Source organism: Rattus norvegicus, chromosome 14 (assembly GCF_021556685.1).
Source record: "Rattus norvegicus strain SHRSP/BbbUtx chromosome 14, alternate assembly SHRSP_T2T, whole genome shotgun sequence".
Lineage (NCBI taxonomy): Eukaryota > Metazoa > Chordata > Mammalia > Rodentia > Muridae > Rattus > Rattus norvegicus.
The window spans coordinates 22,378,410-22,394,373 of NC_141547.1; the positions used below are offsets into that span (position 1 = coordinate 22,378,410).

The 15,964-nt window shown below is 38.1% G+C and overlaps 1 protein-coding gene across 4 annotated transcripts in view; it reads left to right on the plus strand.

Moving 5' to 3' along the window:
• The window catches only part of Cenpc (centromere protein C), a 59,880-nt gene that overhangs the window by 28,146 nt on the left and 15,770 nt on the right, over positions 1 to 15,964 (plus strand). For all 4 annotated transcript variants that reach the window (NM_001004098.2, NM_001433916.1, XM_087582960.1 and 1 more), the window contains 6 exon segments: positions 32 to 621; positions 2,258 to 2,431; positions 6,714 to 6,981; positions 7,544 to 7,690; positions 8,896 to 8,978; positions 15,890 to 15,946. In NM_001004098.2, the coding sequence (NP_001004098.2) occupies positions 32 to 621; positions 2,258 to 2,431; positions 6,714 to 6,981; positions 7,544 to 7,690; positions 8,896 to 8,978; positions 15,890 to 15,946 (1,319 nt within the window).

Below are 15,964 nucleotides of genomic sequence, written 5' to 3' on the forward strand. Positions count from 1 at the left end.
CCGTCTCTTTAAGTGTTGATGCTTGTTGTAGTTCTGTTGTTAGGCACACAGCAGCAGTTCCATCTCCTCCGTATCCTCCGAATGATATGAAATTATTAGAAGATGAATTTATTATTGATGGGCCAGATAGAAGCTTTTCAAGTCAACCTTGGGTGGTGATACCAAGGAAAGGCCACCACATGCCATTTCCTGAAAACATTGCAGTGCCTCAAGGTAAGAAGTCAAGAGAGAAACCTCATCGTCTGTCCGAGAAGACTTTGGTAAGTAACACACAGACTGATAAGACTGGCCCAGTAGAGGAAGCTCAGCTCTCTGTTGAGGAAAAACTGGGAACTACTTTGACAAATGAGTTGGAAAATGATTGTAGATCTACAGAAAATAAAACGCACTCTGAGAATGCGAAAAAACCATCTGCACGGAAAAGGACTGTGAAACAGAAGCAGAGAAGACCATCTAAGCCTAACATAGCTCAAGAGCTCAGTATGGGACAGAATGAAACTGAAAATAGGAATATGTCAAAAATTGGCCAAGACAAGTTACAAATAAATTCAAAAAGAAATATGGAAGACCATGAAGAGGTGAGGAACGAGCCTACCCCCAAGAAACCTGTGCCTGCTCTTGGTAAGTGTCCATCGTAATTCAGAGAGTGAGTACTCCTGCACCATTTACACTTGGTAGGATTTCACCTTAGCCTTAGGAGGTAAGCAACAGAAAGCGCCTCTGAAGATTCACTGGCCTTCTTGGCGTCCTTCTCAGGATCCTCTAGGTAAATCAGGGCAGAAACATACACAGAGAAGTGAAAGACTATAAACAAGTGAATGGTATGTTTCCTCTGCCACTTGATCATTTTTATAGGGCATGTAGATTGACATAATTATGTGTGTGTATAGGATGATCATAGAAGACCAGAAAATAAATCTGTGCCCAATACTGCTGTAGAGCTTTATAGCTTCATAAATATTTTTTGAATAGCGACTGGCTAATGAATATACTGTTCTGATATCTTGCTATACTGATTATGATTTTTTTATTGTTACAAATTGCTACACACTTAGTAGATTAAACAACACATTTAAAATTTTTTAAATCTTTTTTAAATGAATAAATAGCTTTATTTATTTATTTTATGTATATGAGTACATTGTTGCTTCTGGACTAGAAGAGGGCATCAGATCCCATTACAAATGGTTGTGAGCCACCATGTGGTTGCTGGGCATTGAACTCAGGACCTCTGGAAGAGCAGTCAGTGCTTCTAACTGCTGAGCCATCTCTCCAGTCCTTTTAAAAAATATCTTACGTATTTCTTTAGGTCAGAAATACCATGGAACTGAAACAGAGACTGAAAGATGTTTCTGTATCTCTGTTCCTTCTGGTGTGTTTGTGTAAGGTCTGTTCCTTGCTTTTTCTATCCTTTCTATCTACCCATCATACTACACTTGATCTTATCCATGATCAAAACTAGCAATGTCTAGTTTCTAATTTTTTCCTGCTATTATCCCAGTTCCTGTCTGATCACAAGTTTTCAGGATACATGGATTGAGCCAGTAGGGTTAATCTAAAGTATCCTCATTTCAAGGTTTATAATTTAATCATATTCAATGTCTTCTACTGAAATAAGATTTCCAAACAATTAAAGTGAAAGGCAATAATTTCCTGTCTTATTTTTGAGTAGTGGTAAGTACAAAGAAACAATGTTTTGTTTTTCAAAAGACAGTCAACTTAGGGAGATAGACAGCTCAGTGCTTGCCTTCCAAGCAGAATGACCTGAGTTTGATCCCCAAACCCCAAGTTAAAAAGTTATATCTGTTGTGGTTTCATGCATTTGTAATACCAGTGCTAGGGAGGCAAAGATTGGCGGATCCCTGGGGCTCAATGGTCAGTTAGCTTAGCCTAAGCGGGAGTTACAGGCAGCAGCTCTCTCAATAAAATATAAATAAATGCATAAATGAGAAGACATGACATTTAGGGATGTCCTCTGGTTTGCACACATGTGCACCTGTACACATGTGTCTGCATTGCACATGCACACGTATTCCTCTTTTAGTTTACAATAAGCAGTGTGCAATGTTTACATTTAATTGACAGAAAATCACAGATCTTATAGAAAACATGTCCTCTTTTAAAGGAACAGTGGTGAAAAAGCTCATCGGATAAATGTAAGATGGTTTTGTAATTGAGTTTTATTTATTTAAAGTCTTTTGTGAACTTCTGAAAACTTAAATTTTGAATAGTTTTTAATGGTTTTTCCTTATATTAGGAAATAAGAAAGAAAAGGACAGCACCCAAGCTAATAAGGAAAAATCTAGAAAGAAATGTTTTTCTAGAGAGTCCAAGAGGAAATCTGTTCCCAAAGAAGTAACTTTGGCTTCCAGGAGAGGTCGTAGAACTTCTCAGCATCCGTCTGAGTGGTGGTTGGTAAAACCAAGTGAAGGTAAGTATCGTTGTTTAAATTCTCCTTATTGAGGGTCCCTACAGACATTCTCTATGGGGTGATGTGTGACTTATTCTCATTATATAGGGAACTTTTATGGAGAGGAAGTTAAATTGATTCACTATTGTCAACTGAAGTGTAAAGTTCTCCCGTGTTCTGTAGGTAGACATATGCTGTGGACAAACATGTAAAGTCAAAAGTCCTGTGCTCATGGAGATTTACATTCTATGAGAGAAGATAGATAAAATAATTCACATAATGATAGGTGTCTAAAAATCAGATGTAGGGTAAAGTCAAGAGAAAGAGCAGGGTGGATAGGTAGAATCAAGTACTATTTTTGTACAAGGTGCTATGAGTAGATAGGTTTCTAAAAAGAAAGATGAGAAACTGAGAAATTTGGAATTATGAGAAACAGATCTTAAGGATAATGTTTTTTCTGTTGCTGTGACAAAATACTCTGATAAATGCAACTTATGAGAAAAAGGTTTTCCTTTGGCCTACAGTTCTAGAGGGGTGACACATGGCGTGAGGAGGCTGGCTGTTTAGATTGCATCCACACTCAGGATCCAAGGAAGAGTGAATCCATGCTGCTGCTCAGCACCCTTTCTCCACTCTGGATCATCCAGGATCCAAGATGGCAGCCAAGCAATGGTGCCACTCACATGGGTGTGATGGGTCTGCTCACCTTACTTTGACTTAGCACAATTAAGATAGCCTCCCATAGGCATGCCCAGACCCATCTTCTAGCATATTTAGATCTTGTGAAGCTGACAGCACTGACCATTCCAGATGGTCAGGTGAGGAATGCGCAGAGCCACAGAAAAGATTATTTAAGGGAGTCTGTAATGGAGTAAAAAAACAAAACAAAACAAAAGAAAAAACCTAGTACATGTCCTGTAAATACAATTGAAAAAAAAATGTGGAAACAAATTTTTGTTCTTTCTTTTTTTTTTTAATTTATTGGATTTTTTAATTTACCTCTCAAATGTTATTCCCTTTCTCAGTTTCCCATCCTTAAACCCTCCATCATATCCCTCCCCCCTCCCCGTTTTTCGATAAGGGTGTTCCCCCTCCCGAACCACCCACCCCTTCCTGCCTTCCCACCCTGACATTGCCCTACACTGGGTGAGGGTCCAGCCTTGGCAGGACCAAGGACTTCTCTTGCCATGGGTGCCCAACAAGGCCACCCTCTGCTACGTATTCAGCTGGAGCTATGGGTCTGTACTCTTTGGGTAGTGGTTTAGTCCCTGGGAGCTCTGGTTGTTTGGCATTGTTCTTATGGAGTTGGAAGCCCCTTCAGCTCCTGCAATCCTTTCTCTAACTCCTCCAATGGGGACCCTGTTCTCAGTTCAATGGTTTGCTGCTAGCATTCACCTCTGTATTTGTCATGCTCCACATTTTCTGTATCCATTTCTCTGTTGAAGAGTATCTGGGTTCTTTCCAGCTTCTGGCTAATTAAGGCTGCTATGAACATAATGGATCATGTGTCCTTCTTATATGTTTATCAGGCTTAGTAGTTCTCTGGTGGAACTTTTGGGGTCACTTAAATATACTATCATATCATCCACAAATAGTGATATTTTGACTTCTTCCTTTCCAATCTGTATCCCCTTGACCTCCTTTTGTTGTCTGATTGCTCTGTCTAGGACTAATGTATACTCTCTCCAGTTTCCTTTACAAGGCCCTCAGTGCTAGGACTTTTACTCTTAGCACAGCTTTCATTGTGTCCCATAAGTTTGGGTATGTTGTACCTTTATTTTCATGAAATTCTAAAAAGTCTTTAATTTCTTTCTTTATTTCTTCCTCAACCAAGTTATCATTGAGTAGAGTGTTGTTCAACTTCCATGTATATGTGGGCTTTCTGTTGTTTTTGTTGTTACTGAAGACCAGCCTTAGTCCATTGTGATCTGATGGGATGCATCGGACTATTTCTATGTTCCTGTATCTGTTGAGGCCTGTTTTATGACTGATTATATGGTCAATTTTGGAGAAAGTATCATGAGGTGCTGAGAAGAAGGTATATCCTTTTGTTTTAGGATGAAATGGTTTATAAATATCTGTTAAATCCATTTGGTTCATAAGTGCTGTTAGTTTCTCTATGTCTCTGTTTAATTTCTGTTTCCATGATCTGTCCATTGATGAGAGTGGGGTGTTGAAATCTCCTACTATTATTGTGTGAGGTCCAATGTGTGTTTTGAGCTTTAGTAAGGTTTCTTTTACGTATGTAGGTGCCCTTGTATTTGGAGCATAGATATTTAGCATTGAGAGTTCATCTTGGTGGATTTTTCCTTTGATGAATATGGAGTGTCCTTCCTTATCTTTTTTGATAACTTTTGGTTATCAATTTTGGTTAACAATTTTATTCGATATTAGAATGGCTACTCCAGCTTGCTTCTTCTGACCATTTGCTTGGAAAGTTGTTTTCCAGCCTTTCACTCTGATGTAGTGTCTGTCTTTGTCTCTGAGGTCTTTGTCTTTTTATTGGGAAATTGAGTTCATTGATGTTAAGAGATATGGAATAGGGATTGTTGTTTCCTGTTATTTTTGTTGTTAGAGGTGGAATTATGTTTGTGTGACTCTCTTCTTTTGGGCTCGTTGTAAGGAGATTACTTTCTTGCTTTTTGTAGGGTGTAGTTTCCCTTCTTGTGTTTAAGTTTTCATCTATTATCCTTTGTAGGGTTGGATTTGTAGAAAGATATTGTGTAAATTTGGTTTCATCATGGAATGTTTGGTTTCTCCATTTATGTTTATTGAGAGTTTTGCTGGATATAGTAGCCTGGGCTGGCATTTGTGTTCTCTTAGGGTCTGTATGACATCTGTCCAGGATCTTCTAACTTTCATAGTCTCTGGTGAGAAGTCTGGTGTGATTCTGATAGGTCTGCCTTTATATGTTACTTGACCTTTTTCCCTTACTGCTTTTAATATTCTTTCTTTATTTTGTGCGTTTAGTGTTTTGACTGATATGTGACGGGAGGAGTTTCTTTTCTGGTCCAATCTATTTGGAGTTCTGCAGGCTTCTTGTATGTTCATGGGCATCTCTTTCTATAGGTTAGGGAAGTTTTCTTCTATGATTTTGTTGAAGATATTTACTGGTCCTTTAAGTTGGGAGTCTTCACTCTCTTCCATACCTATTATCCGTAAGTTTGATTATCTCATTGTGTCCTGGATTTCCTGGATGTTTTGGATTAGGAGCTTTTTGCATTTTACATTTTCTTTGACAGTTTAGTCAATGTTTTCTATGGTATCTTCTGCCTCTATTCTATCTCTTGTATTCAGTTGGTGATGCTTGTGTCTATGACTCCTGATCTCTTTACTAGGTTTTCTATCTCTAGGGTTGTCTCCCTTTGTGATTTTCTTTATTGTTTCTATTTCAGTTTTTAAATCCTGGATGGTTTTGTTCAATTCTTTCCCGTTTGTTTATGTTTTCCTGTAATTCTTTCAGGAATTTTTGTGTTTACTCTTTAAGGGCTTCTACTTGTTTACCTGTGTTGTCCTGTATTTCTTTAACGGAGTTATTTATGTCCTTCTCTGTCATGATCATGAGATGTGACTTTAAATCCAAATCCTGCTTTTCTTGTGTGTTTGGATATCCAGCATTTGCTTTGGTGGGAGAACTGGGCTCTTATGATGCCAAGTAGTCTTGATTTCTGTTGCTTAGGTTCCTGCACTTGCCTCTCGCCATCAGGTTGTCTCTGGTGTTTGCTTGTTTTGCTGTCTCTGACAGTTGCTTGACCCTCCTGTAAGCCTGTGTGTCAGCACTCCTGTAGACCTGTTTTCTTTCAGCCGGTTCTGGGTATAGATACTGTGGGACAGCTCCAGGCACAGGCAGAAACTGGAAAGGGTCCTGTTCCAGACTGCTAATGGGTTTGTGTGTCCTGAAGTCTCCAGGAGGGTCAGTCAGAGCAGAAGAGTTGATTTTACCTCTGCTCTCGTGTGTGTCAGTGCCCCTGTTGACTAACTTTCAGCTCTGGGCACAGGCAGAAACCGAAAGGGTCCTGTCCCTGAGGGCAGTAGGCAAGTTTCTCTTGGGCCAGGAATGTCAGCAGAAGTGGTGGTCTCCCCCGAGCTCTCAGGATTGTCTGCACTTCTGAGAGTCCAGCTCTTTCCCCCACGGGATTTGGGTAGAGAGAGCTGTGGGACCGGTTCAGCTCTGGGCGCAGACAAATTTAACTTACAAAATTGGTATGTGTATTTATATGTAAATGTAATGACACTGGTATTTCAAATGAGCCAGATCATTTGAACAAACATTGTAATTTCAAATTATCGTTGAATCTTTTAGGTTCTGTTGATGGAAATTCTTCAAAGGAGAATGAATCATCAATTTTATATCCAAATAGAAAAAAACAGACTAAGAGAAATCACGTATCTGAGAATACTGAGAAGAAACCTGTTCCATCGAAAAGAAAGAAGAAAGAGATCAGCTCAAGAGAACTGAAGTCTTTAAATGTAAAGGGTTCTGGAGGAAATGATGATATTTCTACTTCCCAGAGGAAGCCGTTGCAAAACATTGACGCAGATCCAACTCAGAAGAGCCTTCATTGTTCTGGGTAATTTTTCTTCTATTTACAGTATAGCTGTCTTTTCTTTTTCTTACACAGAATTTGTGGTTTGGCTTTGTTATGCATTATTCACTAAGAGCAAGCATAAAGGACTTTGACAAAGTTGTTCTTAAATTTATGCTCTGCAGTTAGTTAGATGACATTTAGATACATTACTACCCTGAACTTGGCTCCTCATTTGGGAACTGGAAGTGATAGGTATTGAGTTGTATAGTATATATCATAGATTAATGCCACTTGGTGTCACATTTCTTATTAGTCTCAGCCCAGGTTTGTATTTTCTCTCTCTCCCTCCCTCTCTGTCTGTCTGTCTGTCTGTCTGTCTGGTTTTTTGTTTGTTTGATTGTTTGTTTTTTAATTTGGAGTCTTTGTAAACTCTAGATACCTTCTTGAATCTGATTCTAAATCTTAAGTTTACAACTGAACATGATGAACTATACTTTCTATAGCCAATTTTATATTGCTTGTATCATCATTTGTATATTGTTTCTAGAAGAGAGAATGTTTGAAAATAAATTTGAAAAGTATAATTTTAAACTTTTTTTCATAGACCTACCAGAGGCTCTGAAGATCAAAACAGTGATATGATATCACAGAATGTTCATTTAAAGACTCGTAGTGAGCAACATAGAAGCAAGACACAAATGGAATCTACTTCAAATTCGGAAGTGTGTAAACATTCAGTGTGGGAAGAAAGGTGTGTATACAGTGCAGTGATAAAGAAATCACTCAGTCACTATTACCCCTTCAGTGTGGGAAGAAAGGTGTGTATACAGTGCAGTGATAATAGAAGCCACTCAGTACACTAGTTACCCTTCAGTGTACCAGGTTACTCCCACATATCATGTGACTCTTGGTGCTGTCTTGCAAACATGCATTACTTTATAGCTGTGTGAGCCAGAAATTTGGGCAAGACTTAGGTAGCTGGGTTAGGGTTGGAGGTGTGTTTCTCTTTTGTATCCCTTTGAAGACTTGACTACAACTGGAGGATCCATTTATGTTTCCCATGGCTGTTGGCTGTAGGTTGCAGTCCTTTGATGTCTTTTGGTAGTCAACCTTCGTTTCCTGTTTTGTGGCAGTTGACTTCCTACAAAGCAAATGGTCTGAGGGAAGAAAGTATCCATAAGGGAAATCAGTGCCTTTTAACAACTTAAGGTCATCACAAGTCCAGACCACATTCAAGAAAAGGGAAATGAGGTTCTATCTTTTGAAAAGAAGATTGCCAAGGAATTTGTGGATTTATTGTTAAGACATCTACTAACACTGAAGAAGTGAGATTAATCCACTTGTATTATCTATGAACTGTTAAAAACTTTAGAAATGGCAGACTAGTAAGTGAGAGCAACTGCTCAGCCATTGAAGGGAAGACGAAGGTTTGTTTCTGTGTGAGGGACTATGATTCTTACGTAGAGGAGAACAGGTTAAGTAGCTTGGGCCCTGGGCCTCCTTATGGACCCTAAACTGACCTTGAATTTTCCATCTTCCTGCCTTCGAATGCTAGGATTGTAGGCATATACTACCAAGCTTAGCTAGAACCTTTTAAATTCATGGATTTGTTATAAGTTTAATCAAGTCCAATAGCAACATTCCTTTACAAATAGAAGAGAAACCAGCAAGCATATCCTAATTTTAAAGAGACAGTCTACAAAAAATGAAATTAAACCTGTAGTAGCTGTCTGTTTGCCCCCCCACCCCTCTCTCTTTATCTCATTTAGATAGATTTGACTCAATTATGGGATCAAATCATAGTCCTTGCTTTATACTGCACAGAAATTCATTCTTGATGATCTACTGCATCACTTTTAATTTCTTAAGAAAGAAACATGGTAGTTTTAACATGATCATGACATTTAGACACACAGAAATGCATATTATAAAGCACAGATTTGTTTTGTTCTTAAGTGGACCTTCCAGGTTCAAGAATCTTGAAATGCCTGGACGCAGTAATTCTGAAGTGGGTGACGAAAAGGACCAGAAGAGTTTGGGTAAGTTATTATTTTCTACTATCTTGGTTTCTAAGGAACTATGAGTATAAAGTATTCTGTGCTTATTTAAATTTTCAGTAGTAGCAAATGTGGATCTACTCCTAACTTCCTACTTCCAACTTTATAGTTGGAAATTTGTTGAAATGGTCTAGATGGGTAAAGGCATCTGCTACCAAGCCTGACGACCTGAGTTGAATTCCCTAGAATCCACATAGTAAATGGAGAGAATTGATCCACAAATTGTCCTCTGCTCTTCACAGACATTCCTTGGCATGTGTGTCTAATAGTTCCTGAAACAGGATGGGTGGATAGATGGACAGATAGATAAATTTGTTAAGCTGATATGGAAGTACTTAAAGCAGTAGTAATTGCATGTTGATTGTTAATGGAGATAGGCGATCAATAAATTGGGTTCATTATATAGTTTTCCTCTATTTTAAATAATTTTGACTTTTCGTGAATCAATACAGTTTTACACGTTTTTTGTTTTTTGGTGCTTGAATATAATGTTATACTATCTTTTTATTACTAATTCACTAATTCTTTTTTTTTTTACATTTTTACATTTATGTATTTCTTTTTAAACTTTAATACTTTCTATATTCTTTGCCTTTTATTTGTTAAAGAAATAGTGAATTTGCCTGAGTAAAATTTTTAATAGTTTTTCCTACATAGTATTTTGTAATGTGTCTTTTTAAAAACATATTTTTAAAGTATTAAATATTTTGGATTTATTTTATGTTAATGAGTGTTTTGCCTGCCTGGATGTCTGCACCACATGTGTTACTGGTGACTTTTGATGTCAGAAACGGGCATTGGATTCCCTGGAATTGGAGTTAACAGATGGGGTCGTGACCTATGATGTGGGTGCTGGCTGGACTGTGTTTGTGTTTGTTCTATTGATAGTAAATTTTGGAAGGCAGATCAAGAGGAGTCACTGATTGCTTGTTATAAGATTGGTGGTTATAAGAAATAAAAGTGTTAGGAAGACATTAAGGATGTTGGTCTAAGCTTCTGAGACAATAGTATTGTTCTTACCTGACAGAGGCTTGTGAGAGGAGGAGCAGATATTTGGGGGAGTGGAGGACACAGAATCGTGGATTTGAAAGTGGTTAGTGTGATAGTACTATGATCATCTGTATTCTTTTGATAGTGGTCTGATGAACATTAGGAGAGGTGATGTTCGCTGCAACAGCGCTTGTGGCTTCCCTCATAGTCTAGAGAATCCTTGTTATACACCTTGGATAAAGCTAGTTTTGTCATTTCTTTTAGATGTTTCAGCTTAATGGAGTGTTCTTTTAAAATTATATGCTTATAGTATTCTTCATTCTTTGGGTTCTGTTATGTTTTCTTGTCTATTCTGGTTCTGTTAGTTTGGGTCCTTTCTTTTGGCTAGTTGGGTCAGGGGTCTGCCAATCTTGTTTTTCCCCTCCGAGACCCAGCTCCTGGATTTGTTAATTCTTTGTTTTGTTTTCTTTGCTTGTATTTCATTAACTCCTGCTCTGATTTCTATTGTTTCTGGCCGTAGACTGGGTTTGGGTTTGGCTTGTTCTTGTTCCTCTAACTTTTTGAGTTGCATCTTTAAGTTATATTTGAAGGCTTTTTTATTTCATAATGTAAGGCATTTCCTTCACAGAACTGCTGTGAATGTGAGCCAGCAGTTTTGCTGTGTTATGGTTTCCTTTTCATTTACTTCCAAGAAATTTTTTTTTTTTATTTCTTCTTTGACCCATCAATCATTCAGTTATGAGGTCTTTGTTCTTCATTAGTTTATTGGAAGTTTGTTTGCTGTTTGTTTTAAGTTTTATTGTTGCATCATGGTCATACAGGCTGTAGAGAGTTATTTCTATCTTTTGGAATCTGTTAAGAGTTTGTGTGTGTGTGTGTGTGTGTGTGTGTGTGTGTGTGTGTGTGTGTATGTGTGTTTGTGTCCCAGGATATCTCTGTTAGAGAAAATTCCACGTAGAATGCATATTCTTTTGTGTTTAGATAGAATAATCTGTAGATACCTGTTAAGCCTGTGATCAGTTAATTCTGATATTTCTGTTTACTTTTTGTTCAAATGACCTGTCCATTACAAAATGTAGGATATTGAAATCATGGATAGATGTTAACTAGTTTCTTTTATTCCAGAAGTTCACATTCTATGAAATTGTGTGCATCAGAGTTTTGTGCACATATATTTAAGATAGAGATGTCTTCTTGATTAATTCTTCCTTTGATTAGAATAACGTGCTCTTCTTTTATTCTTCTGATTATTTTAGTCTGGAGTCTGTTTGGTTATATATGAGGTCACTAACACACTCTGTTGATTCCTGGTTGCATTTGCTTGGAATACCTTTTGCTACCCACTTACTTTCATGGGTGTCTAATTTAAAGATCAGTTGAATTTTGTGTAGAAAACAAAAAATGATGGATTTTATTTCTTTTTTTTTTTTACATATACTTCAGCTTCCATATCAGTTAGATTTTATACTGTTCATTCAACCAACAGCTAGTAGAAATATGTAAAAGAATGTGTTGATTTGGGAAATGTACAGACTCTTAGAGACTTTTACTTTTCTTTTCATCAGTGTAAGAGAAGTATAGAAAAGGCAATAACTATTTTCATACAATTAATATGACATTAAGTATTACATGTCATCTAGAAATAACTTAAGATGCACAAAAAGTCATGTTTAGGTGCTATAAAAATGCGATGCCATTTTCTATAAGGACTTGAGCATCTGCAAATTTTCATGCCTGTTGGGTATTCTGGAGCAAATCCTCTATGCAGGCAGAGAGGAAACTGTGTGTCTCTGTATGTTTCTACTATTTCTGATTCTATGTATAGATCTAACGAATACAAATATTTCCATGTAGAAATAATTTAAGTAAAATTACTTTATATCATTCTATCCGATATATATTATATCATGCCAGAATTAGGATATGCATGCCTATCTTCTAAAAAAATCATCAAATATTATATTATTATTTTTATTTTAAAATATCTTCTATCGTAGAATATAGATACTTTTCATTTAAATGCTAAATTTAAATAATCACGAAAAAAATTGTAAGATTCTGTAACAAATTAATTAACCTTTATATGCTATATTTTCCTTTGCTGTATAATTATATATTAAAATGTTAATTGATTGTAAACATAAGTTATTGCTCTATATTATACAATCAAACTAGATAACCTGTTTTTATGAGATGATGTCATGAAATCAATTTGGCTTATAGTAATCAAGTAACTGTATTTCTAAAATTATTCTTTCCCATTTTGCTGATATCCAAAGGTTTTCATTTTAACATTTATTAGCTAATTCATATGAAAAAAACAAAAATGTTTATGGAGCATGATATTGTGTGTTTTTTTTTTTTTTTTTTTATTAACTTGAGTATTTCTTATATACATTTCGAGTGTTATTCCCTTTCCCGGTTTCCGGGCAAACATCCCCCTCCCCTTCCCCTTCCTTATGGGTGTTCCCCTTCCAACCCTCCCCCCATTGCCGCCCTCCCCCCAACAGTCTAGTTCACTGGGGGTTCAGTCTTAGCAGGACCCAGGGCTTCCCCTTCCACTGGTGCTCTTACTAGGATATTCATTGCTACCTATGAGGTCAGAGTCTAGGGTCAGTCCATGTATAGTCTTTAGGTAGTGGCTTAGTCCCTGGAAGCTCTGGTTGCTTGGCATTGTTGTACATATGGAGTCTCGAGCCCCTTCAAGCTCTTCCATTTCTTTCTCTGATTCCTTCAACGGGGGTCCTATTCTCAGTTCAGTGGTTTGCTGCTGGCATTCGCCTCTGTATTTGCTGTATTCTGGCTGTGTCTCTCAGGAGCAATCTACATCTGACTCCTGTCGGTCTGCACTTCTTTGCTTCATCCATCTTGTCTAATTGGGTGGCTGTATATGCATGGGCCACATGTGGGGCAGGCTCTGAATGGGTGTTCCTTCAGTCTCTGTTTTAATCTTTGCCTCTCTATTCCCTGCCAAGGGTATTCTCGTTCCCCTTTTAAAGAAGGAGTGAAGCATTCACATTTTGATCATCCGTCTTGAGTTTCATGTGTTCTGTGCATCTAGGGTAATTCAAGCATTTGGGCTAATAGCCACTTATCAATGAGTGCACACCATGTGTGTTCTTCTGTGATTGGGTTAGCTCACTCAGGATGATATTTTCCAGTTCCATCCATTTGCCTACGAATTTCATAAAGTCATTGTTTTTGATAGCTGAGTAATATTCCATTGTGTAGATGTACCACATTTTCTGTATCCATTCCTCTGTTGAAGGGCATCTGGGTTCTTTCCAGCTTCTGGCTATTATAAATAAGGCTGCTATGAACATAGTGGAGCACATGTCTTTTTTATATGTTGGGGCATCTTTTGGGTATATACCCAAGAGAGGTATAGCTGGATCCTCAGGCAGTTCAATGTCCAATTTTCTGAGGAACCTCCAGACTGATTTCCAGAATGGTTGTACCAGTCTGCAATCCCACCAACAATGGAGGAGTGTTCCTCTTTCTCCGCATCCTCGCCAGCATCTGCTGTCACCTGAGTTTTTGATCTTAGCCATTCTCACTGGTGTGAGGTGAAATCTCAGGGTTGTTTTGATTTACATTTCCCTTATGACTAAAGATGTTGAACATTTCTTTAGGTGTTTCTCAGCCATTCTGCATTCCTCAGCTGTGAATTGTTTGTTTAGCTCTGAACCCCATTTTTTTTCAATATCTTTTTTTTTTTTTTTATTAACTTGAGTATTTCTTATATACATTTCGAGTGTTATTCCCTTTCCTGGTATCCGGGCAAACATCCCCCTCCCCCCTCCCCAACCTTATGGGTGTTCCCCTCCCAACCCTCCCCCCATTGCCGCCCTCCCCCCACCAGTCTAGTTCACTGGGGGTTCAGTCTTAGCAGGACCCAGGGCTTCCCCTTCCACTGGTGCTCTTACTAGGATATGCATTGCTACCTATGAGGTCAGAGTCCAGGGTCAGTCCATGTATAGTCTTTGGGTAGGGGCTTAGTCCCTGGAAGCTCTGGTTGCTTGGCATTGTTGTACATATGGGGTCTCAAGACCCTTCAAGCTCTTCCATTTCTTTCTCTGATTCCTTCAACGGGGGTCCTATTCTCAGTTCAGTGGTTTGCTGCTGGCATTCGCCTCTGTATTTGCTGTATTCTGGCTGTGTCTCTTAGGAGCGATCTACATCCGGCTCCTGTCGGTCTGCACTTCTTTGCTTCATCCATCTTGTCTAATTGGGTGGCTATATATGTATGGGCCACATGTGGGGCAGACTCTGAATGGGTGTTCCTTCAGTCTCTGTTTTAATCTTTGCCTCTCTATTCCCTGCCAAGGGTATTCTTGTTCCCCTTTTAAAGAAGGAGTGAAGCATTCACATTTTGATCATCCGTCTTGAGTTTCATTTGCTCTAGGCATCTAGGGTAATTCAAGCATTTGGGCTAATAGCCACTTATCAATGAGTGCATACCATGTATGTCTTTCTGTGATTGGGTTAGCTCACTCAGGATGATGTTTTCCAGTTCCAACCATTTGCCTACGAATTTCATAAAGTCGTTGTTTTTGATAGCTTATTTTGATAAGTAATATTCCATTGTGTAGATGTACCACATTTTCTGTATCCATTCCTCTGTTGAAGGGCATCTGGGTTCTTTCCAGCTTCTGGCTATTATAAATAAGGCTGCAATGAACATAGTGGAGCACGTGTCTTTTTTATATGTTGGGGCATCTTTTGGGTATATGCCCAAGAGAGGTATAGCTGGATCCTCAGGTACTTCAATGTCCAATTTTCTGAGGATTCTCCAGACTGATTTCCAGAATGGTTGTACCAGTTTGCAATCCCACCAACAATGGAGGAGTGTTCCTCTTCCTCCACATCCTCGACAGCATCTGTTGTCCCCTGAGTTTTTGATCTTAGCCATTCTCACTGGTGTGAGGTGAAATCTCAGGGTTGTTTTGATTTGCATTTCCCTTATGACTAAAGATGTTGAACATTTCTTTAGGTGTTTCTCAGCCATTCGGCATTCCTCAGCTGTGAATTGTTTGTTTAGCTCTGAACCCCATTTTTTAATAGGGTTATTTGTCTCCGTGCGGTCTAACTTCTTGAGTTCTTTGTATATTTTGGATATAAGGCCTCCATCTGTTGTAGGATTGGTAAAGATCTTTTCCCAATCTGTTGGTTGCCGTTTTGTCCTAACCACAGTGTCCTTTGCCTTACAGAAGCTTTGCAGTTTTATGAGATCCCATTTGTCGATTCTTGATCTTAGAGCATAAGCCATTGGTGTTTTGTTCAGGAAATTTTTTCCAGTGCCCATGTGTTCCAGATGCTTCCCTAGTTTTTCTTCTATTAGTTTGAGTGTGTCTGGTTTGATGTGGAGGTCCTTGATCCACTTGGACTTAAGCTTTGTACAGGGTGATAAGCATGGATCGATCTGCATTCTTCTACATGTTGCCCTCCAGTTGAACCAGCACCATTTGCTGAAAATGCTATCTTTTTTCCATTGGATGGTTTTGGCTCCTTTGTCAAGGATTTTATTTCTTAATCCATTCAGCAAACATGTGTGTTTGCATTGTAGAGTTGAAACCATACTCACTTCAAGTTGCTACTCACCATTATGGCAAGCGTATTTGCTAGGCTCAGTTTCCATTCGTGAGCAATGGGGACTGCTACTTGTTTTGTTAATCTTAATGGTCGTGCTCTTTAAATATGTTTATCATATCAAAGTGTAATGAGATGTTATGCTGTTTTTCCTTAGCTTGTATTGTTTATCAATGAAAAATTAAAGTTTAAATTAGATTTTTGTGTTTAAATCTTAAAGTACTTACTACAGTTGTCCAGATCCCACCTTAAGTCAGTAGAGAATTAGCAGACGTGCTACATTACTTATAATGCTAATTTTTTGTATTTTGCAGATTTGAAAACAAGAAGTTCTAATATGGTACCGAATAGGAATTTACACCACAAATTAGGTAAAATAATTTATTCTT